This window comes from Chamaea fasciata, unplaced genomic scaffold (genome assembly GCF_029207755.1).
Source record: "Chamaea fasciata isolate MVZ Bird 193981 ecotype frontalis unplaced genomic scaffold, bChaFas1.0.hap1 SCAF_6, whole genome shotgun sequence".
Lineage (NCBI taxonomy): Eukaryota > Metazoa > Chordata > Aves > Passeriformes > Sylviidae > Chamaea > Chamaea fasciata.
In genome coordinates, this window is record NW_027094091.1 from 1,479,533 (window position 1) to 1,502,865 (window position 23,333).

The 23,333-nt window shown below is 59.3% G+C and overlaps 1 protein-coding gene across 1 annotated transcript; it reads left to right on the forward strand.

Moving 5' to 3' along the window:
- Positions 1–258: 258 nt before the first annotated feature.
- Positions 259–21,843, forward strand: SIGLEC1 (sialic acid binding Ig like lectin 1). The gene is made up of 22 exons (XM_066185135.1): positions 259–419; positions 1,920–2,022; positions 2,768–3,127; positions 3,248–3,544; positions 4,250–4,513; positions 5,558–5,818; positions 7,421–7,720; positions 8,759–9,013; positions 9,617–9,919; positions 10,875–11,131; positions 11,946–12,240; positions 13,225–13,479; positions 14,347–14,649; positions 15,934–16,188; positions 17,018–17,323; positions 17,470–17,709; positions 17,907–18,206; positions 18,293–18,547; positions 19,971–20,267; positions 20,662–20,761; positions 21,381–21,453; positions 21,740–21,843. Exons 1-22 carry the CDS (start codon positions 405–407, stop codon positions 21,755–21,757), a joined length of 5,112 nt encoding a protein of 1,703 aa, XP_066041232.1. The 5' UTR covers positions 259–404; the 3' UTR covers positions 21,758–21,843.
- The last annotated feature ends 1,490 nt before the right edge of the window (positions 21,844–23,333 follow it).

The following is a 23,333-nucleotide window of genomic DNA, read 5'->3' on the forward strand; positions in this document are numbered from 1 at the left end:
CCAAAAAGGGTTTTCCCAGAAATATTCACAACCCCTGGAATTCCAGGAGCAGCAGGGCCTCGCTGTCCCTTTCTGGGTTCATTCTGAGGGACCCCTGAGGGGCCAGCCAGGAATCGAAACCGGGACAAACCCGGGAGAAGAAACGAAACTCGGCCCCAGCACGAGTCGAGGGGCTGGATCCCGGCTCTTCCTTCCCCTTCCGGCACCAATCCCGTGACAATTTGTGGCTTCGCATCGTTCCCCCCCCCTTTTCTCCCTCCGAGCATCCAGGGGCCATCCCGGCCATTCGCTGGGAAAGGGAAAAAAAACCAAAACCCCCAAAATCCCAAACCAAACCCAAACTCTGCGGAGAGGGAAATCCAGCCCGAAATCCAAAGGAGGAGGGAGGAGGAAATTGGATACAGATGTGGGGAAAGGAGGTACCGGCCAAGGAGGGGATGGGGGGGAGGGAAAGGCCGGGGCGGGCGGCTGGGAGAGGCCCCGGAGGGCTCGGGGAAGGATGGAAACTCGCAGCGACCCCATCAGTGATTTCCCTGGATTTGGGTGGCATTTCGGGGGGAAAATTATCCCGGTTTGTCACGGAACGATGAGGGGAGAAACGGAAAGGGGTGTCAGGAGTTTGTCTGGAGCCGCAAAAAGTCATAAAATGTTTTAAGGAGTTCTCTCGGGTTTGTTTTTTGTTTTCGTCTTCTTTTCCTTTTCTCGGTTTCCTTTTCTCTTTTATTTTTTTTCTTTTTCTTTTTCTTTCCTTTTTTCCTTTTTCCCTTTTCCCCTTTTCCCCCTTTTCCTTTTCCTTATCCTTTTCCTTTTCTTTTCCTTCCCCTTCCTCTTCTCCTTCCCCTTCCTCTTCTTCTTCTCCGTCTCCTTCTCCACTTTTTTCCTTTTCCTTTTTTATTCCTATTTTCCTTTTTTCTTTATCTTTCTTTTTCTTTTCCCTTTTTCCTTCCTTTTTTTTCTGTTGCATTTTTTTCTTTCCCCTTCCCCCTTTCCCCTTTCCCTTTTCCCTTTCCCCTTTTCCCTTTCCCCTTTCCCCTTTCCCTTTTCCCTTTCCCCTTTCCCCTATTCCCCTTTCCCCTTTCCCCTATTCCCCTTTCCCCTTTTCCCTTTCCCCTATTCCCCTTTCCCCTTTCCCCTATTCCCCTTTCCCCTTTCCCCTTTCCCCTATTCCCCTTTCCCCTTTCCCCTTTCCCCTTTCCCCTATTCCCCTTTCCCCTTTCCCCTTTCCCCTTTCCCCTTTCCCCTATTCCCCTTTCCCTTTCCCCTATTCCCCTATTCCCCTATTCCCCTATTCCCCTTTCCCCTTTCCCCTTTCCCCTATTCCCCTTTCCCCTTTCCCCTATTCCCCTTTCCCCTTTCCCCTTTCCCCTTTCCCTTTCCCCTATTCCCCTTTCCCCTATTCCCCTATTCTCCTTTCCCCTTTCCCCTTTCCCTTTCCCCTATTCCCCTTTCCCCTATTCCCCTATTCTCCTTTCCCCTTTCCCCTTTCCCCTATTCTCCTTTCCCCTTTCCCCTTTCCCCTATTCCCCTTTCCCTTTCCCTTTCCCCTATTCCCCTTTCCCCTTTCCCCTTTCCCTTTCCCCTTTCCCCTTTCCCCTATTCCCCTTTCCCCTTTCCCTTTCCCCTTCCCCTATTCCCCTATTCCCCTTTCCCCTATTCCCCTATTCCCCTTTCCCCTATTCCCCTTTCCCCTTTCCCCTTTCCCTTTCCCCTTCCCCTATTCCCCTATTCCCCTTTCCCCTATTCCCCTATTCCCCTTTCCCCTTTCCCCTTTCCCCTTTCCCCTCTCCCTTTTCCCCTTTCCCCTTTCCCCCTTTCCCCTTTCCCCTTTCCCCTTTCCCCTTTCCCCTTTCCCCTTTCCCCTTCCCGGGGATCCACCCCGCCCATCCCGAGGTCCTCAGCCACCCTCCTCTTGTCCCCAGGGTCCCCTGTGCCGCCGCGACCCCGTGTCCCCCGTGTCCCCCGGCAGTGTCACCATGCGCCTGCCCCGCTGCCTCGTGCTCCTGGCCAGCCTCGTCCCGCCAGGTATGGGGACAGTGACACCCTTGGGACTGTCCCCTGCGGGACCGGAGGCGGGGATTGTCCCCACGTGGGTGGGGGCAGGAGCCAGGCAGGAATTTGGGGGATCCCAAGGCTGCTGCTGGCACAGGGGATGCTCCTGGGGGGATTTTCTGTGATCCCACTCTCCTGACGGGTCAGGGACAGGGTGACAAGGGGACAGGCAGGCCGTGAGAGCGAGGACAAGGAGCCAGGGGGAGGAAAGGGCGTGAGGAGCGGCCAGGAGGTCGCTTTCCCCCTTTTTCCTCATTATTTAAAAATAAATCCCAAAAGATTTATTTTTAAATAAGTATTTTTAAATCAAGCCCAAAAGATTCCCCCCTTCTCCACCCCAAAACCTCCTCCTGGGGGAGGGGTTCATCCCAAATCCCTCCTCCCACCTTCTCCCCCTTTTCCCTCATTATTTGGGCCCAAAAGATCCGGCTTTTCCCGGTTATCTCCTCCTTCTCCACCCCAAAACCTCCTCCTGGGGGACGGGTTCATCCCAAATCCCTCCTCCTACCTTCTCCCCTTTTCCCTCATTATTTGGGCCCAAAAGATCCGGCTTTTCCCGGTTATCTCCCCCTTCTCCACTCCAAAAACCTCCCCTTGTGGGGGTATTTATCCCAAATCCCTCCTCCCACCTTCCACGTCAAGCGCAGGCCACGTGTCCCCAACGCGTCCCCAAGTGGGGACACTTCCGGCTCGCTGATCCCGACTTTCCCTGGCACAGCCCTGGGCTCCTGGGGGGTCTCCTACCCCGAGTCCCTCAAGGCCAGCGGCGGGTCCTGCCTGGTTGTCCCCTGCGCCTTCAGCTACCCGGCGAAGGTGACAACGGCCGACGGCATCGTGGCCATCTGGTACAAGGACTACGACGGCCAGCGGGCGCTGGTGTTCCACTCCGCCGCCCCCCAGGACGTGGATCCCCGCTTCCGGGGTCGCGCCCAGCTCCTGGGGGACCCCATGGCCAGGAATTGCACCCTGCTGCTGCGGGGGGTGACGCCGGGGGACAGCGGGCCCTACAGGTTCCGCTTCGAGATCGTCAACGGCGACCGCTGGTCGGCGTCGCGGGACGTGGCCCTGAGCGTTTTGGGTGGGTAGAACGCCGAAATTCCCGCCAAAAATGAATTCCCGAAAAAATATTCCCCCCCAAAAAAAAATTCCATTCCTGCTCGCTCCACGTGGTCATCCCGCTCTCTGCTCTCCATCCCAGAGGACCTGGAGCCTCCCAGTGTCACCAGCGGCCAGGAGCAGACCGAGGGACAACGGGCCACCTTGGTGTGCTCCACGCCCTACGTCTGTCCCGCGGGTGACGTCGCCCTGCGCTGGGAGGGTTACGACCCCCGGGTGTCCCAGGTGTCCGGCCACGTCCAGCTGGACACCGGCGGGGTCGGCCAGCAGGTGAACCTGAGCAGCACCTTCTCCTGGAAGGACCATTCCAAGAAGCTGCTCTGCCAGGTTTCCGACGGAGCCAAGAGGGCCAGCGCGGAGGTGGTGCTGCGGGTCAGGCGTACGTGGGGTGGGGACACGGGGGCGCCTCTGTCACTGTCACCACGGACAGGTCCCCTTGCCTGCCACCCCCTCCTTCCCTGCAGCGTTGTCCTCCCGCTTTTCCCTCCCTTTCCTGCTCCCTGGCCACGTCTGTCCCTTAGGTGCCACGTGCTGCTGGTGACAGTGCCCTGTCCCCACCACGTCCCTCTGTCCCCTTTTCCCTGGTGACAAAATTCTGTCCCTGGTGACAGCACCCTGTCCCCACCATGTGCCTCTGTCCCCTTTTCCCTGGTGACAGCGCCCTGTCCCCACCACGTCCCTCTGTCCCCTTTTCCCTGGTGACAGCGCCCTGTCCCCACCACGTCCCTCTGTCCCCTTTTCCCTGGTGACAGCGCCCTGTCCCCACCACGTCCCTCTGTCCCCTTTTCCCTGGTGACAGCGCCCTGTCCCCACCACGTCCCTCTGTCCCCTTTTCCCTGGTGACAGAATTCTGTCCCTGGTGACAGCGCCCTGTCCCCACCACGTCCCTCTGTCCCCTTTTCCCTGGTGACAGCGCCCTGTCCCCACCACGTCCCTCTGTCCCCTTTTCCCTGGTGACAGAATTCTGTCCCTGGTGACAGCGCCCTGTCCCCACCACGTCCCTCTGTCCCCTTTTCCCTGGTGACAGAATTCTGTCCCTGGTGACAGCGCCCTGTCCCCACCACGTCCCTCTGTCCCCCCGCAGACACCCCCAAGGACACCCAGGTGTCGCTGAGCCCGTCCTCGGGGAACATCGGCGTGGGTGACACGGTGACGCTGACCTGCCAGGTCGGCAGCAGCCACCCCCCGGTCTCGGGGTACGGCTGGTACAAGGACGGGGTGGCCCTGGGCACCCAGAGGGTGCTGGCCCTGCAGGGGGTGCGCCGTGAGGACCACGGGCGGTACCACTGCGAGGCCCACAACGCCCTGGGGACGGGGGTGTCACCTCCTGTCACCCTCCGCGTGTTCTGTGAGTGCCACGGGAGCTCCGCAGGGGTGGGACCTCCATCCCAGGTTGGATTGGGGTGGAGGTGGTTGGGAATTGGGGTGGCCGTGCAGGAGGAGGGTGGTGTCCCCTCGTTGTGCCACACCCGTGTCCCTTGTCTGCCCAGGAAACCGGGAGGGATTCCCAGCCGAGGACAGGGAGCAGAGCTGGGAAAGGGGTTGGGAGCTTGGGGAGATCCAGAGCCGTGGTGGGAAGGGAAAATTCCTGCTCTCCCAGGTGGATCCAAGTCCATCCAGCCTGGCCTGGGCATTCCCAGGGATCCAGGGGCAGCCCCTGGGAATCTGGGAATTCCAGCCCAGCCCCTGCCCACCCTCCCAGGCAGGAATTGCTAATTCCCAAGATCCCAGCCCAATGTCCCCTTTCCCAGTGGGAAGCCATTCCCTGTGTCCTGTCCCTCCAGACCTTGGCCCCAGCCCCTCTCCAGCTCTCCTGGAGCCCCTCTGGGGACTCTGAGCATTCCCGGGATTTTTCCCTTCTCCAGGGGAACATTCCCAGCTCTCCCAGCCTGGCTCCAGAATCCTGGAATGCTTTGATCTGGAAAAGACCTTAAATCCCACCCCAGTCCACCCCTTCCATGGGCAGGGACAGCTCCCACCATCCCAGGTGGATCCAGTCTGGCCATGGACATTCCCCGGGATCCAGGGGCAGACCCAGCAAATCTGGGAATTCCAGCCCAGCCCCTCCCCACCCCCGCAGGGATAAAGGCTCCTCTTCCCACCCGATCCCGCAGGAAAGACAAATCCCAGCCTTCCCTGCCTGACCCCCAAAACCCCCCCTTGCCCACCCCAAGGGGTGACAGACCCTTCCCCACCCACCATGAGTGGGCTTTGCTCTAAAGCCAGGCGTCCCCAAGCTGGTGGCAGGGGACAAACCCACACGTCCCCCAGCTCTGTTGTCACCCCTGAGGGGCTCCCATCTTCCCCCAGGCTCTGGAACGGGGGATTTGGGGTGGCAGGGCTCCGTTTTCCCGTCCCCGAGGCCGCCCTGACCGTGTCCCCTGTCCCTCAGCCGCGGAGGTCTCGGCCAGCCCCGCGGCCGAGGTGCTCGAGGGGACGGCCACCACCTTGTCGTGCGATGTCCCCGGGCGGGAGGGACATCCCGAGGAGCTGACCTACACCTGGTACCGGAACGGGGCGTGGCTCCAGGAGGGCCCGGCCCACACCCTCGTGTTCCCCGCGGTGACCGCCGGTGACGCCGGCTACTACTCCTGCCAAGTGACCAACAGCCAGGGCAGTGACACGGCCCAGGCCGTCGGCCTCAGCGTGACATGTGAGTGCCACCGCCCCCTGGCACGCGGGGCCGTGAAACCCCCCAGAATCCAGGAAATCCCCCCCAAAACAATTCACGGCAAAGCCTCTCCCTGAGCGCCCCCAGGGGCGGATGTGAGGGCTGGTTGAATTTTATGGGAATGCAACAGATTTTGGCCGCGAGCCGGGTGTGAAGGTCTACGGGATCTATGGGATCTATGGGATCTATGGGATCTATGGGATGGGAGCGGGAATGGGAATGGGGTGGGATTGGGAATGGGAATGGGGTGGGAATGGGATCTGTGGGATCTATGGGATGGGAGTGGGAATGGGAATGGGAATGGGGATGGGGTGGGATTTGGAATGGGAATGGGGTGGGAATGGGATCTATGGGATCTGTGGGATCTATGGGATCTATGGGATCTATGGGATGGGAGTGGGAATGGGAATGGGGTGGGATTGGGAATGGGAATGGGAATGGGAATGGGAATGGGATCTATGGGATCTATGGGATCTATGGGATCTATGGGATCTATGGGATGGGAGTGGGAATGGGAATGGGGTGGGAATGGGAATGGGAATGGGAATGGGAATGGGAATGGGAATGGGAATGGGAATGGGAATGGGGTGGGAATGGGATCTATGGGATGGGAGTGGGAATGGGAATGGGAATGGGAATGGGAATGGGAATGGGGTGGGAATGGGATCTATGGGATCTCTGGGATGGGAATGGGAAAGGGAATGGGAATGGGAATGGAAATGGGAATGGGGTGGGATTGGGAATGGGGTGGGATTGGGAATGAGATGGGATGGGATGGGAATGGGATCTATGGGATCTACAGGATGGGATCTATGGGATGGGACCTATGGGACCGATGGGATGGGATGGGATGGGATGGGATGGGATGGGATGGGATGGGATGGGATGGGATGGGATGGATGAAGGTGACATTAAGTGACATTTGGGACGTGTCCATCGCAGCGTCTCCCCGCCGTTCTGTAAGATCTGGAGAGGCTTCTCATGGATCCCCTCCATTCCATGAGATCTGGGGAGGTTTCTCCATTCCATAAGATCTGGAGAGGTTCCTCATGGATCTCCCTCCATTCCATAAGATCCTTGGAGGTTTCTCATGGATCTCCCTCCATTCCATAAGATCCTTGGAGGTTCCTCATGGATCCCCATCCATTCCATAAGATCCTTGGAGGTTTCTCATGGATCTCCCTCCACTCCATAAGATCTGGGGAGGTTTCTCATGGATCCCTCTCCATTCCATGAGGTCTGGGGAGCTTTCTCCATTCCGTAAGATCTGGGGAGGTTTCTCATGGAGAATCCAGCAGGATAAGAACAACTCAAGGAGGTCTTGAGGGGGAAAACAATAATCCAGCCATGGGTCGGTCATGACAATTTTTGGGGTAAATCTGACCCGGTGACACATACGGGACAAGCAGATTGTGACACCCAGCTTTGGTGGGGGGACATTTCCCATCCCTGGAAGTGCCCAGGGCCAGGCTGGGATAGCAGAAGGTGTCCCTGCCCATGGGACCAGCTGGGATTTAATGTCCCCTCCCACCCAAACCGCTCCACGAGGACACCCCAACCTCAGCCTCCTCTCCCATCCCACAGATCCGCCCCGAATTCCCACCCTCACGCTCTTCCAGGAGACCCAAGGTGGCCGGCTGGTCATTGTCCTCTGCTCTGTGGACAGCCACCCTCCGGCCACCTTGGCCATCGACCACGATGGCGTCGTGGTGGCCACCAGCGGGGCCGAGGTGGCCCTGAACCGGCGGCTCGGTGTCACCTCCTCCCGGAATTCCCTGCGGCTGGAAATCCGGGATGCGGGACCCCGGGATAACGGGAATTACGGCTGCACCGCCACCAACGCCCACGGCAACGCCAGTGCCACCAAGGTCCTTGTCACCCGCGGTGAGTCCTGGGGTGGTGTGATGCTCCTGGGTTTGGGGTGATGATGAACCCCCAAAATTTTGGGGGACACGTAGCCCACAGAGCTGGAGGGACACTTGTGGTGGCACTGGGGGACATCGGTGTCCTGGGGACTCCGTGGTGTCCCCTCCTCAGCTGCTTTTGGCGGGTTTTGTTTCCCAAAAATGCCAAAAATCAGTAAATTCACCCAAGCTTTTCTGCCCCGTCTGTCCCCACCAGTCATTGTCCCCCAAGTCTGGATAATTTGGGGTGACAGTGGCAGCAAAAGGGGAGAAAAGTCCCCCAAATCCACGTCCAAGAGGAACGTCCTTTAGGATCCCAAAAAAAAAAACCAAAAGAGAGAAAAAAATCCCCAATTCCAGAGAAACCAAACCTGGGTTTGGGTGTCCCAGTGGGGAACTGGAAGTCGGACGAGGCCCGACCAGTGGGAAAAGGAGACTGGGAAAAAAATCACCTGGATGAAGGTGGCACTTGGAAAAAGTGGGAAAAGGTCAGGAAGGGCCCCATTTGCAGCATCCCCGAGGAATGTCAACCCCCAACAACCCACAGACCCCACAAGCTCTGGTGAGGGAGGGAACTCAGCTGGATGGATCCACGGGAAGGATTTCCCTCCTTCCCTGCGCGAAGAACGAGTTCCACTCTCTTTTAAAATTCCTAAGTTTAATGGAAAAGTAAAAATAGACAATTGAGAGACAGAAAGTAAAAGTTTCTCGGCCGAGGGTGCCCGGCATAAAGTCAGCCAGCAGCACACCTTTCACTCTCTCCGATTTCGATACTTAAGGATTGCTGTGTCCTTCCAATCACCTTATCTGATGGATTTAATTGTGGGTGGCTCCACCCCGTCTGGTAACATCTCAAATTTTCTTCTCGAGGTTTTTTTTTTTGTTTTTATTTTGATTTAAAAAGAAAAAAAAAAAAAAAAAAGCAGAAATCCAGCAGCCTTCATGCAGGGCCACGAGGTGACAACTCCTCTCCATACTTTTTTTTATAACACCGGATCTCCCACCTCCCGTCCTGCAGCCGCGGAGCTCCGGGTCCAGCCTTCGGCCGAGGTGACGGAGGGGACCGCGGTCACCCTGACCTGCCTGGGGACGGGGGACGGGGTGGAGAAGCCGCTCTACGCCTGGTACAGGAACGGCCGGAGGCTCCGCGAGAGCTCCTTGCCCACCCTGGAATTCCCGTCCGTCCACGGGGACGACGCCGGGGCCTTCCAGTGCCGGGTCCAAGGAGGGAACGGCAGTGACACCTCGGAGGTTGTCCCGCTCCGAGTGCTCTGTGAGTGTCCCTGAGGGAATTCCGAAGGGTCCCGGGGGTCAGCTGGGGGTGGTCCCACCTTGAGATTTCCCCTCCCATCCCCACCAGGCATGGAGGTCTTGGGTGGGGAACGTGGGGAGGGGGGAAAAAATTCCCTTTGGCGGATAAATCTGGGAGTTCGGGGGAAGAGGAATTTTGGGAAATTTTCACCTTCCCAAGGATTTTAAGAGCAATAAATGGTGGTAGAAGCACGAATGGTTTGGGCTTTTGGGGTCAAGGGGTCATGGTGACCCCTCTCCCCTTGGCAGGGACACCTCCCACTTATTCCCAGATTATCCCAAACCTCATCAAACCCAGATGAACAAGTAATGCTGGAAGCATCAACCCCTTGGATTCTGGGAGTTTTCCTGATGGATCCAGCGGTGTTTTGTCCCTTTTTGGGTTCAGAAGGACCTCAAAGCCCTTCTTATTCCAACCTCTCTCCCCTTGGCGACAGTGGGATGGACACCTCCCACTTATTCCCAGATTATCCATCCAACCTGGATGATCAGGCAGGGCTGGAACCATCAATCCCTTGGATTTTGGGAATTCTCCCAACCTCACAGATCCGATTTTCCCCCACAGACCCCCCGAGGCAGCCGGTGCTGAGCTCGTTCCTGCAGAGCCAGGGAGGACGCCTGGGCATCATCCAGTGCTCCGTAGAGAGCGATCCCGAATCCAACCTCACCCTGCGGAGAGGGGACAATGTCATCGCCTGCACGCAGGGCTGTCCCCAAGCCACCAGCCCCAGGGTCCTCGTCACCAGGTCCTACAACAGCCTGAAGGTGGAAATCCGGGACGTGGTGGTGGAGGACGAGGGGGTTTACATGTGCCAGGCTGGGAATTCCCAAGGAAGCGCCAGCGCCGCTGTGGATTTCAAGGCTGACAGTGAGTGGGGACAGGGGACAAGGGGACAAGGGGACAGGGGACAGGATGGTGGCATCTGGGAATGTTCTGGGAGAGGGGAGTGTGGGAGGGGAATGCTGGGGAAGGAGGTGAGCTCAGGAGGTGGTGGCAGGAGGGGCAGAAGTGTCACGTGAAAATGGCACGTGGAAATGGTGTGTGGAAATGGCATGTGGAAATGTCACATGGATGTGGAAATGGCACGTGGAGATGGCATGTGGAAATGACACATGGAAATGACACATGGAAATGTCACATGGAAATGACACATGGACATGGCACGTGGAAATGGCATGTGGAAATGGCACATGGAAATGGCACGAGGAAATGGCATGTGGAAATGTCACATGGATGTGGAAATGGCACGTGGAGATGGCATGTGGAAATGACACATGGAAATGACACATGGAAATGTCACATGGAAATGACACATGGACATGGCACGTGGAAATGACATGTGGAAATGGCACATGGAAATGGCACGAGGAAATGACATGTGGAAATGGCACATGGAAATGACACACGGAAATGACACATGGACATGGCACGTGGAAATGGCACGTGGAAATGGCATATGGAAATGCCACATGGATGTGGAAATGGCACATGGAGATGACACGTGGAAACGTCACATGGAAATGGCACGTGGAAATGACACACGGAAATGCCACACGTCCATGAAATCCAGACGTGGTGGCTGCCCATGGACATTCCAGCCCCCGGTGGGGATTCCCTGGCTGTGTGTGACAGAAACATTGAGCAAAACGTGGCCAAGGGACGTCCCTGGGCTGGTGGCACTGCCAGGCTCAGATCTGTCCCCACCATGGAAATCTGGGGTCAGCTGGGATTTGCCCTCTGGGGTAGCCACGCTGTCCTTTGGTGGCTTTGGGGCATTGTCACCCCACTGGTGACACCAGACTCCGTTTCCTCCTGCCCGCAGCTGCCAATGTCACCGTGTCCCCATCCCCCCGCGTGCTGGAGGGTGACAATGCCACCCTCACCTGTCACCTGAGCAGCGGCTCCACGGCTGTCCCCAACGTCACCTGGTACCACAACGGGCAGCGGGTCACCACGGGCTCGGCCACCTCGCTGGAGCTGCGGCCGGTGCTCGGCAGGGACGCCGGGCTCTACCGGTGCCAGGCCGGCACCGTGGGCGGCAGCCGGAGCTCTCCTGACGTCCTCCTGGATGTGCTGTGTGCGTACCTTTCCTTTCCTTTTCCTTTTCCTTTTCCTTTTCCTTTTCCTTTTCCTTTTCCTTTTCCTTTTCCTTTTCCTTTTCCTTTTCCTTTTCCTTTTCCTTTTCCTTTTCCTTTTCCTTTCCTTCCCTTTCCCTTTCCCTTTCCCTTTTCCTTTTCCTTTTCCTTTTCCTTTTCCTTTTCCTTTCCTTTCCCTTTCCCTTTCCCTTTCCCTTTCCCTTTCCCTTTTCCTTTTCCCTTTCCACTCCCCTTTCCCTTCACCTTTACCTTCACCTTTTCTCTTCCCTTTCCCTTTTCACTTCCCATTCTCTTCCCCTTTCCCCCTTTTCCTTTCAGTTTTCCTTTTTTCCTTCCCCTTTCACTTTCCCATTCTCTTCCCCTTTGCCATCCCCTTCTGTTTTCCTTTTCCTCTTCCTTCTCCCCCTTTTCCTTCCCCTTTCCCCTTTCCCTTCCCCTTCTTCTCTTCTTTCCATTCACTTTCCCTTTCCCTTTTCCCTTTCCCTTTCCCTTTCCCTTTCCCTTTCCCTTTCCTTCCCTTTCCCTTTTCCCTTTTCCCTTTCCTTTCCTTTCTCTTTCCCCTTCTCCGCTTTTCCCTTTTCCCATTTCCCTTTTCCCATTTCCGTTTTCCCTTTTCCCTTTTCCCTTTTCCCATTTCCCTTTTCCCTTTTCCCCTTTCCCCTTTCCCTTTTCCCTTTCCCTTTTCCCTTTTCCCTTTCCCTCTTCCCTCCCCTCCCAGCACCCCAGAGCAGTGACCCTTCCCCAGGATCCCTCTCCTGATGCCATTCCCGGCCTCTCATCCCATTCCCCCCTCACAGACCCCCCCCAGGGACCCTCTCCTGGAGGTTTTCCTGGAGGCCCGGCGTGGCTCCCTGGCCATCTTCCAGTGCTCCGTGGCCAGCAACCCCCCGGCCCAGCTGGCCCTGCTGCGGGACCGGGAGCTGGTGGCCACCAGTGCTGGCGGCACCGGCCCACGGGTCACTGTCACCGCTGTCCCCAACTCTCTGCGGGTGGAGATGCGGGAGGTGACACTGGCTGACGATGGCAGCTACCGGTGCACGGCCACCAACGCGCACGGCTCGGCGGAGCGGCGGATCTACCTGCGCGTGCAGGGTGGGGAGTCTGGGATCCGGGGATTTGGGGTGGATTGTCCCGTGGGAATGAGTATGTGTGTGCGATCACCGTGCCACCAGATCCCTCCCAGTGCCACCAGATCCCTCCCAGTGCCATCAGATCCCACCCAGTGCCACCAGATCCCTCCCAGTGCCATCAGATCCCACCCAGTGCCACCAGAGCCCTCACAGTGCCACCAGATCCCACCCAGTGCCACCAGATTCCTCCCAGTGCCACCAGGTCCCACCTAGGGATTGGAGTGGTCCATCCCATGGGAATGACCATGTGTCTGTGCTCCCAGTGCCACCAGATCCCACCCAGTGCCACCAGAGCCCTCACAGTGCCACCAGATCCCACCCAGTGCCACCAGATTCCTCCCAGTGCCACCAGGTCCCACCTAGGGATTGGAGTGGTCCATCCCATGGGAATGACCATGTGTCTGTGCTCCCAGTGCCACCAGATCCCTCCCAGGACCACCAGAGCCCTCCCAGTGCCACCAGAGCCCTCCCAGTGCCACCAGAGCCCTCACAGTGCCACCAGATCCCACCCAGTGCCACCAGATTCCTCCCAGGTTTTGCAGTGGCCCAGCCCACGGGAATGATCATGCGTCTGTGCTCCCAGTGCCACCAGAGCCCTCCCAGGGCCACCAGAGCCCTCCCCAATGTCATCTGATGGCTCCCAGTGCCACCAGATCCCTCCCAGTGCCACCAGATCTCACCCAGGGCCACCAGATCCCACCCAGGGCCACCAGGTTCCCCCTCAGTGCCACCCCCCGCCTGTATTCCAACACCTCAGCCCCGGGCACCTCCAGGAGGAGTTGGGGACACTTAGGGGACAGGGAGCACCAATATGACATCAGAGCTGTCCCAAATCCTCGGACAGAGTGGGAATGTCACACCCCAGAGGTTATGGAAGTGATGAGGGGACACGGGCAGTGCCCAGCTCTGCGCTGTCCCCTCTGAGCTGGCACTGTCCCTGCTCCAGCCACCCGAGTCCTGATCTCGCCGTCCTCGGAGGTGCTGGAAGGTGACAGCGTGTCCCTGACGTGCCAGGTGGCCGGAGAGCCACCGGGTGACACCGTCTACTCCTGGTACAAGGACAGCAAGTGGCTCCAGGAGGGTCCTGACAGTGTCCTGGTGCTGTCCTCTGTCACCAGCGCTGCCACCGGGCTCTACCACTGCCGGGCCCGGGGCTCCGCGGGGACCAGCGCGTCCCCAGCTGTCACCCTGAGTGTCTGCTGTGAGTGGGACCTGCCAGGGACGGAGGAGAGGGGATGGGATGGGGTGGGGTGGGATGGGGATGGGATGGGACTGGGATTGGGTGGGTTTGGATTGGGGTTGGGATGGATTGGGATGTGGATGGGTTGGGGTTGGGATGGATTGGGATTGGGATTGGGATTGGGATGGGATAGGATGGGTTTGGGTTTGGGTTTGGGTTTGGGTTTGGGTTTGGGTTTGGGTTTGGGTTTGGCTTGGGAATGGGATTGGAAGGGTTTAGGTTGGAGTTGTGATGGATTGGGATGGGATGGCATGGGATGGGTTTGGGTTGGGGTTCGGATTGGGGTTGGATGGGTTTGGGTGGGGGATGGCATGGATGGAACAGAATTGGGATGGGAAGGAACTGGGATGATTTGGGATGCGATGGGATTGGGATGAAATGGGACGGGATAAAATGAGATGGGGAGGAAATGCAATGGGATGGAATAGGACGGGACGGGAAGGAATTGGGACAAAATAGATGAGATGGAACTGGAATGAGACAGGATGAGAGAAAATGAGATGGGGAGGGGATGAAATGGATTGGGATGGGAGGGGATGATGCCAATGGAATGGTACCAGTGGAATGGTGCCAATGGGATGGTGCGGATGGGATGGTGTCAATGGGATGATGCCAATTGGATGGTACCATTGGAATGGCACCACTGGGATGGTGCCACTGGGATAGTGCCAATGGGATGGTGCCACTGGGATAGTGCCAATGGGATGGCGCCAATGGGATAGTGCCAATGGGATGGCGCCAATGGGATGTCACTGAAATGGATGCTGTCACCTCTCTGTGTACTGGGTCTCTTATACATCCTCGGGTCTCTCCCCCCTTCCCGAGCAGACCCCCCACGGGTGCCGGTTCTCAGCACCTTCCTGGAGCCTCCGTCGGGACAACGCGGGATCCTGGAGTGCTCCGTGGACAGCTCCCCGCCGGCGCAGCTGGCCCTCTTCAAGGACAGCGCCCTGGTGGCCTCCACGGCGCTGTCACCGCCCGTCACCCGGCCGCGGCTCAGCGTCACCTCGGCCACCAATGCGCTGCGTGTCCGTGTCCACCCCGTGCAGCTGCAGGACGAGGGCGAGTACCGGTGCGTGGCCACCAACGCCCATGGCAACGCCAGCGCCGCCGGGAACTTCTCCGGAGGAGGTGAGTCACTGGGAATGGGGATGGGGTGGGATGAGGTGGGATGGGATTCATGGGATGGGGATGAGGATGGGGTGGGATGGGATCTATGGGATCTATGGGATGGGAAGGGCAATGGCAATGGAAATGGAAATGGGAATGGGGTAGGATGGGATCAGTGGGATCTATGGGATGGAATGGGATGGGATGGGATGGGATGGGATGGGATGGGATGGGATGGGATGGGATGGGATGGGATGGGATCTATGGAATGGGATGGGATTTTTTGGGATGGGATGGGAATGGGTTGAAATAGGTATCTATGGGATCTATGGGATCTATGGGATGGGATCCATGGGATGGGATCCATGGGATGGTAATGGCAATGGGAATGGGAGTAGGGTGGGAAGGGGATGGAGAGCTGCAGGCAGCAGACGAAGAGATGGGATTTGGGTTGTGGTGATGAGGGGAAGGAATGGGGGAGGATGGGAATGGGGGGAGGAGCATGGAGAGCAGCTGGAATAGGATGGACAGGATGAAAATGGGAAAAAATCAGGGAAAATCCATGTTTATTGGGGCGGAGGTATTCCCAGAGTGCTGTGGGTGTCCTGGGCATGTGACAAAGGGACATGACTCCTCTTGGATGTGATTCCAAGGGCTGTGTCCATCCATGGCAATGCCCTGCTGCCATCACCCTGGGAATCATGGAACCATGAGAACCATGGAATCATGGAACCATGGAATCATGGAACCATGGATTTTTGGAACCATGGAATCATGGAACCATGGGACCATGGAACCATGGAGACATGGAACCATGGAACCGTGGAACCATGCAATCATGGAATCATGGATTCATGGATTCATGGAATCATGGAACCATGGAATCATGGAATGGTTTGGGTTGGGAGAGACCTTAAATCCCACCAATCCCACCCTGCCATGGGCAGGGACACCTCCCACTATCCCAGGCTGCTCCAAGTCCCATCCAACCTGGCCTTGGACACTTCCAGGGATGGAGCATCCCGAACAAATCCACAGGGACAACACGGGAATGGCGTCACCTGTGGGTTGTGGTGGCCGTTCCCTCTTTTTATTGTCCTGCAACTCCCTGATTTTCCCACCCTGAAGGAGCTCTATCCTTGAGATGTGGCGCTTGGGGACACACTCAGAGGTGGCCTGTGGGGACAGCTGGATTCGATGACCTCAGAAGGCTTTCCCCACCCAACCAATTCCATGATTATCCCATGTTCTTCCCCATCCCATTCCCTGGAAAGAGAGGGATCACCACTTTTCCCTCTCGTGCAGCCGCGCGGGTCTGGATCTGGCCATCCCCAGACGTGCAGGAAGGGGACAACGCCACCCTCACCTGTTTGGTGACAGGAGGGGACCAGGACGTGCTGAGCTACACCTGGTACTGCAACCAGGTGTGGCTGGGCACCGGCTCTTCCCAAAATCTCACCTTCCCTGGGGTCACCGCCTCCAATGCCGGCTCCTACCGGTGCTCCATCCAGACCCCGGCCCGGAACCACAGTGCCACCCCTGCCACCCTCAACGTCCTCTGTGAGTCCCCAAGGGCAGCTTTGTGTCACTTTGTGTCATCCCTCGGTCGGTTCCCTTGGCAGGAGACACGGGGTTTAATTCGGGGGGGATTAATTAATTAGGGGGGCTCAAAAATATGTCACCCGGAGGATAATTAAGCCAAGCTTTGCACCGCACACCGTCCCCAAAACCTTCTCCAGGTTTCCTCGTGCTCCACACCAAACCCGGCAGGAGAATCTTTGGCTGTCAGGAATTAAAGCCGGCTTTAGGACTTGGGGGGTTTTTTTAATCCCTGATTGGGAAAATCAAAACCAGACTTTGCTTTAAAAAGAAAAACAAAAAAGAACAGGAAAAAATGTTGTTGTGAGTCAGGACGTGAGGGTTTTTTTTTTTTTTACGAGAAAAAGATGGTGTTAATTTATAAATCTTCCGGATGAATGTGGGATGGAGGCGCTGGAGCACGGGGAATCCCTGGTGTGAAGGGGTTGGAGCAGCAGGAGCAGCTGAGGGAGCTGGGAAAGGGGCTCAACCTGGAGAAAAGGGGGATCAGGGGGGACCTCGTGGCTCTGCACAACTCCCTGACAGGAGGGGACAGCCGGGGGACAAGGGACAGCACAAAGGGACACGGCCCCGAGCTGTGCCAGGCCAGGTTTGGGTCGGATATTGGGAATTTTCCTCCTGGGAACTGCGGTGGTGGAGCTCCATCCTCGGCGTGTGACACTTGGGGACACTCTCAGCGGTGACCCGGGGAGTGCTGGGGGTGACACTTGGACTCGATGACCTCCGAGGGCTTTCCCCACCCCCCAAAAAAAATTCTACGTTTTTCCCCACCCCGTTCCCGGCCCCACAGATCCCCCCAGGAACCTGCGGCTGCAATCCTTCGTGGAGAGCAGCCAGGGGACGGCCACCATCCTGCTCTGCGCTGTGGACAGCCATCCCCCGGCGCAGCTCACCCTGCTCAGGGGGGGACACCCGGTGGCCTCCAGCCCTCCCAGAGGAGGTGACACCGCCCGGCAGAGCATCCGGGTGTCCCCTTCTCCCAACGCGCTGCGGTTGGAATTCCGGGAGGCCTCCGAGGAGGATGAGGGCGAATACGAGTGCCAGGCACGGAGCGCCCTCGGTGTCACCCGCGCGTCCCTCACGCTCCGCGTGCAAGGTGAGGAGGGGGACAACTGGGGACACCCCCAGGGGTGGAGGATTGAGGGACACACCAATTTTGGAGGATGGGGCACCCACCCCTGCGGAGCTGGGGCTCCAAAGGGAAGGGAAAAACTTGACCAAACCGCCCTCCGCTCCCCGCAGCCACCAAGGTGGTGGTGCGACCCTCGGCCGAGGTGACGGAGGGGACAGAGGTGACGCTGACGTGTCAGGCTCCTCACGCTGGGCCGGGCACGCTCTACGCGTGGTTCAAGAACGGGCGGTGGGTGACAGAGGGACCCGAGGCCTCGCTGGGGCTCCGCGCTCACCGCTCCGACGCGGGGCTCTACGGCTGCCGGGCGGGCCGGGGGTCCCGCGCCGCCCCCGTCACCCTCTCCGTGCTCTGTGAGTTGGGAGGGGGGCGACATCTCCGGGAGGGGACACGCCACCACCCCCCGCGGGGGATGTCGCCGGCCGGTGTGTGTCGCCACGCCGCGACACGCGGCGACAGCGCATCCCCCCCTCCTTGTAGGGGTGTGACCCCCGTCCCCCTTGTCACCCGGCGGGGTGTGGCGGGACACGCGCTGTCCTTGTCGCCGCAGATGCGCCGCGGGAGCCCAGCTTTGTGGCGCTGGTGGAGCCCCGCGGGGGGCGACAGGCGGTGCTGCTCTGCTCGGCCGATGGTGTCCCCGCGCCGGACATCGCCGTCAGCAGGGGACAGGGCCACCCACCCCTGGCCACCACTCGTGGTCCCTCTGACCCCCGCTTCGAGGTCCGGGCCACCCCAACGTCGCTGAGGGTGGAGATGACGAGGCTGGAGCCCGGGGACGAGGGGCTCTATCTGTGCTCGGCCACCAACAGCCGCGGCTCGGCCACCGCGACCCTGCGGCTGCAAGTGCCAGGTGAAATGTCCCCAAAAAGTCCCCGAAAAGTCCCCAAGTCGTGGGGTTGAGTGTCCCCATTGAGTCCCCTGATGTCCCTCCTTCAGGGGTGGCGCTGACGGTGGAGCCCTCGCAGGAAGTCCCCGAGGGCGCCAAAGCCACCATGAGCTGCTCGGCCACCGCGTGGGGTGACAAAGGTGTCAACTACACGTGGTACCGGGACGGGAGGTGGCTTTGGGAGGGACCGTCCGGCTCCTTGGTCCTCAGCCCCGTGTCCAGCGCCGACGCCGGCTCCTACCAGTGCCGGGCCAGCGGGACGTGGGGCACGGCCACCTCTGTCCCCGTCAGCCTCAGTGTCCTCTGTGAGTGTCCCCAGGGCCACCACAATGACGTGAGCTGGGTGTGCCCTGCCCTTGTCACTCGTGTCACCTCCTCAAGGGGAAGGGGAGTTTCCTCCTCTTCTTCCTCCTCTTCTTCCTCTTCCTCTTCCCCTTCCCCTTCCTCTTCTTCCTCTTTTTCTTCTTCCTCTTCTTCCTCTTCTTCCTCCTCTTCTTCCTCTTCTTCCTCTTCCCATTTTTTTCCTCTTCTGCATCTTCTTCCTCTTCCCATTTTTCTCTTCTGCTTCCTCTTCCTCTTCCCATCTTTTCCTCTTCCTCTTCCCCTTCCCCTTCCTCCCCCGCTCCTCTCCCTTTGGGGATTTCAGGGATTTTTTTTTTTTTTTAGGCAGATTTGGGGCCAAAAAGTTCCAAAACTGAGGAATTCTCAGGTTGGGTGTGGAATAGGGGGCTGGGGAACACGGGGAGCCACCAGGGCAGGGATGGGCAGAGTGGGGATGATCCAGGATGGAAGAGGGATGAGTTAGGAAGCTCTTGGCGGCCTGGGGAAAGGGATTTGGGGGTTCTTGTTTAGGATTGGTCCTTCAGGAGTTGGAGTTGGAGCTAAAAAGCCCCAAACTGAGGGGTTCTGGGGGTGGAGGTTGTGGTGATGATCCAGGCTGGAAGAGGGCTGAGTTAGGAAGCTTTCAGGACAGGGATTTGGGATTATTTTTTTAGGATTGGTCCTTCAGGAGCTCCAAACTGAGGAATTCTAGAGGTGGAGGGTGTGGTGATGATCCAGGCTGGAAGAAGGATGACTTAGGATGCTTTTAGGCAATGGATTTGGGAATTTTTTTTAGGATTGGCCCCTCAAAAGTCGGATTTGGAGCCCAGAAGCTCCAGACTGAGGGGTTCTGGGGGTGGAAGGTGTAATGATGATCCAGAATGGAAGAGGGATGAGTTAGGAAGCTTTGGGGAACAGATTTGGGATTATTGTTTAGGATTGGTGCTCAGGAGTTGGATTTGGAGCCAAAAAGCCCCAAACTGAGGAATTCTGGAGGTGGAGGGTGTGATGATGATCCGGGCTGGAAGAGGGATGCACCAGGAAGCTTTCAGGACAGGGATTTGGGATTATTTTTTAGGATTGGCCCCCTCAAAAGTCAGATCTGGAGCCAGACTGAGGGATTCTGGAGGTGAAGGTTGCGATGATGACCCAGGCTGGAAGGAGGATGAGTTAGGAAACTTTTGGGAAACAGATTTGGGATTTTTTTAGGATTGTCTCCTCAAAAGTCAGATTTGGAGCCCAGACGCTCCAAGGCGGGAAGATTCTCCAGCTTTGGGGACAGGAGACGGTTCAAACCCCCCCCCCAAGCCTTGGGATGAGCGGGAAGGGACAGACCCAGGGACACTTTAACCCTGGGGCCTGTCCCACCCCGTGTCCCCAGTGCCACCCCTCGCTGTCCCCTGGCAGACCCTCCTCGGGCCGTGTCGGTGAGCACCTTCCTGGAGAACCGGGAGGGGCGCGGGGCCATCGTGCTGTGCACGGCGCAGAGCCACCCGCCCTCCCGGCTGTCCCTGCACCACCGCGGCCACCTGCTGGCCACCAGCCTGTCCCCCGCTGTCACCCCGGGGCTCCGCGCCGTGCCCTCGCACAACGCCCTGCTCCTGGAGCTGGTGGCCTTGGGGACAGCGGCCGGGGGACGCTACGTCTGCGTGGCCACCAACGCGCTGGGCAACGCCACGGGCAGCGCTGACTTCGATGTCCGCAGTGAGTGGGGCCGGAGGCCGCAGGGGATGATGGGAATCCCAAAAATAAAGATATTTCCCTGGAAGTGAGGGATGGAGTGGGAGGAGGTGGCTCGGGGGTCAAAGGGGGAAATGTGAGGGTGGCGCTTGTGGCGGTGTTGGGGACGTCTCGTGTCCCCAGGGGACGCTGTGGGTGGTGGGGTGGCCTTTAGGAGAGGGGACAGTGGCAGCAATTGTCCCCACCCCCCAGTGTGTGTCCTCATCCCCAAATGCTGCCTGTCCCCACCCCTGCGTGCCAAGGGGGTGTCCCCTCACTTTGACTGTCACCCCAGTGTCCCCTTCACCCCCTTTTGGGGCACCCCGAGGTGTGGGGGGTCCCGCTGGCAGTGACAGTGACAGTGACAGTGTCCCCGCAGCTCTGAGCCACCTGCAGACCTACCGGGTCCTGTCCTGGCTGCTGATGGCCACCCTGGCCGTGGCCACCACGGTCCTGCTGGCCGTGAAGGTGTGGCCCAGGTGACGTCCTGGGTGGGGCGGGGTGGGGGGACAGGGACACCAGGGTGGCACGGGGACCACGGGGTCAAGGGACAGGGACCCTGGGGTGGGGGAACAGGGACACCGGGGTGAAGGGACAGGGACCTCAAGGTGGCACAGGGACTCTGGGATCGGGGGACAGGGACTCCGGGTTGGGACAGGAAGTCTGGGATGGGAGGACAGGGACCCCGGGGTGGCAGAGTGACCCTGGTGTGGTGACAGGGACACCGGGGTAGAGTGGCACAGTGACCCTGGCATGGTGACAGGGACCCCGGGATAGTGGCACAGGGACCCGGCATGGTGACAAGGACCCCGGGGTGGTGGCACAGGGACCCGGCATGGTGACAAGGACCCCGGGGTGGTGGCACAGTGACCCTGGGATGGTGACAGGGACCCCGGGGTGGTGGCACAGGGACCCTGGCATGGTGACAGGGACCCCGGATTGGTGGCACAGGGACCCCGGGGTGGTGGCACAGTGACCCTGGCGTGGTGACAGGGACGCCGGGGTGGTGGCACAGTGACCCTGGCATGGTGACAATGACCCCGGGGTGGTGGCACAGAGCCAGCCCCAGGGGTGGCAGCTCCCTGTGCTCCCCACCAGGATCAGGAAGTTCCGGAGCTGGTCCCGTGCCGAGGACACCTTGGAGCTGAGGAGCAAACAGGACCCGCCACAGGTGGGGACAGCGCTGGGGACAGCTCTGGGGACACCGGTGGGGACAGCCCTGGGGTCCCCTGAGCTGTTAGGACACAAAGTCCCCGTCCCAGCCGCATTCCAGGGGAGCTCCATGGCACAGGTGGATGTCAACCCCACCAGGGACACTCGGGATGCTCCTGTGTCCCCATGGAGTGTCCCCAGCCATGGGCACGGTGTCCCCAGCCATAGACACAGTGTCCCCAGCCATGGGCACGGTGTCCCCAGCCCTGGGCACGGTGTCCCCAGCCCCTCCCAACCTTTTCCAGATGGACGGAGCATCCTGACGCGGCGGCTCCTGGACCCCGGAGCAGCCGTGGCCGCCGGAATTCCCCAATCCTGGCTGGATCCAGGGTCCCCTCTGGGGATCCCCCGGGCCCATTCCAGCCCCTCGTCCCTTCCCCATGGATTCCGGGCACCACTGTTAGCTCCAGGCTGGGAAATCCTGAGAAAACAATAAAAACAAATTTAAAAAAAAAAAAAAAAAAAAAAAAAAAAAAAAAAAAAAAAAAAAAAAAACACCTCCCGGTGCTGGCAATGTCCTGTTTGTCACCAGCGTGTCCCTTTTCCTCGCCATCCGTCCTGGTGTCACTTTGGAGAGGGGGACACAAGCCACGCGTGACCCCTGGGTGCCTGGGATGAGGGGACACGAGGCTGGGGACTCGCCTTGCTGGTGGCAGCTGGCGGTGTCGCCTCTGGCCGTGTCCCCGCCGCCGTTAGAGGTCACTGTGCGGCCACCGGCCACCGGACACGGCCTCGGGGACGGAGCTTTGGGATATGGGGCTGGAGCTTCCCGGGAATGGGGGGCTTGGGGGGGGTCCCGTGGGTGTTTAATCCCCGCTGCCAGAGCAGGATGCTGGGCTGTCCCCATCGCTGTCACTGTTCTTGTCCCCGTCCCTGTCCCCATCGCTGTCACTGCTCTTGTCCCCGTCCCTGTCCCCATCGCTGTCACTGCTCTTGTCCCCGTCCATGTTCCCGTCCCTGTCCCCAATCCTGCCTCCCTCCCTGTCCCCGGTCCTTGTCCCCATTCCCATTTCCATCACCAGCCTCATCCACATTCCCACCTCCAGTCTCATTCCTGTCCCCATTCCTGTCCCCACCCCTGTCCCCATCCTTGTCCCTATTTCTTTCCTCATCCCTGTCCCCATCCCTATCCCCATTTCTCTCCTCATCCCCATCCCTGTCCCCATCCCTGTCCCCTCTTCCCTGTCCCCATCCCTATCCCCATTTACCTCCTCATCCCCATCCCTGTCCCCATCCCTGTCCCCATCCCTGTCCCCATCCCTGTCCCCATCCTTGTCCCCATCCCTGTCCCCATCCCTGTCCCCATCCCTGTCCCCATCCCTGTCCCCATCCTTGTCCCCATCCCTGTCCCCATCCCTGTCCCCATCCCTGTCCCCATCACTGTCCCCATCCTTGTCCCCATCCCTGTCCCCATCCCTGTCCCCATCCCTGTCCCCATCCCTGTCCCCTCTCCGTCCCCTGTCCAGGGCCAGCACGGCCGGCAGGGCGGTGGCGGGGTCACCGGCAGGGCGGTGGCGGGGTCACCAGCAGGGTGGCCGGCTGGTGACAGCGCTCCGGCGGGGTGGTGACAGCGCGGAGGCGACAGGGCGGTGTCACCAACCCTCCGCTCCATCCCTGCCAGCACCGAGGGGGCAGCGGGGTCAAACTCTGTCACCTGCGTCCGGCTGGTGACAAAGGTGACCCGGCCGCTCCCTCCCTGGGGCTGGCGGTCACCTTTCCAAGGACCCCGCGCTCCGGAGCCACCAGCGCCACCAGCGCCACCAGCGCCACCAGCGCCACCACCGCGCGTCCTCCTCGGCCACCTGAGCCCCGGCGCGGGTCCGTCCCCTCCTCCTGCCG

What these genes read in the sequence shown, in the direction of transcription:
- SIGLEC1 (XM_066185135.1), top strand. An exon ending in GGTGGTGCTGCGGGTCAGGC is followed by an intron (nt 3,545 to 4,249) that starts GTACGTGGGGTG and finishes GTCCCCCCGCAG; the next exon opens with ACACCCCCAAGGACACCCAG. An exon ending in GCCGTGAAGGTGTGGCCCAG is followed by an intron (nt 20,762 to 21,380) that starts GTGACGTCCTGG and finishes GCTCCCCACCAG; the next exon opens with GATCAGGAAGTTCCGGAGCT.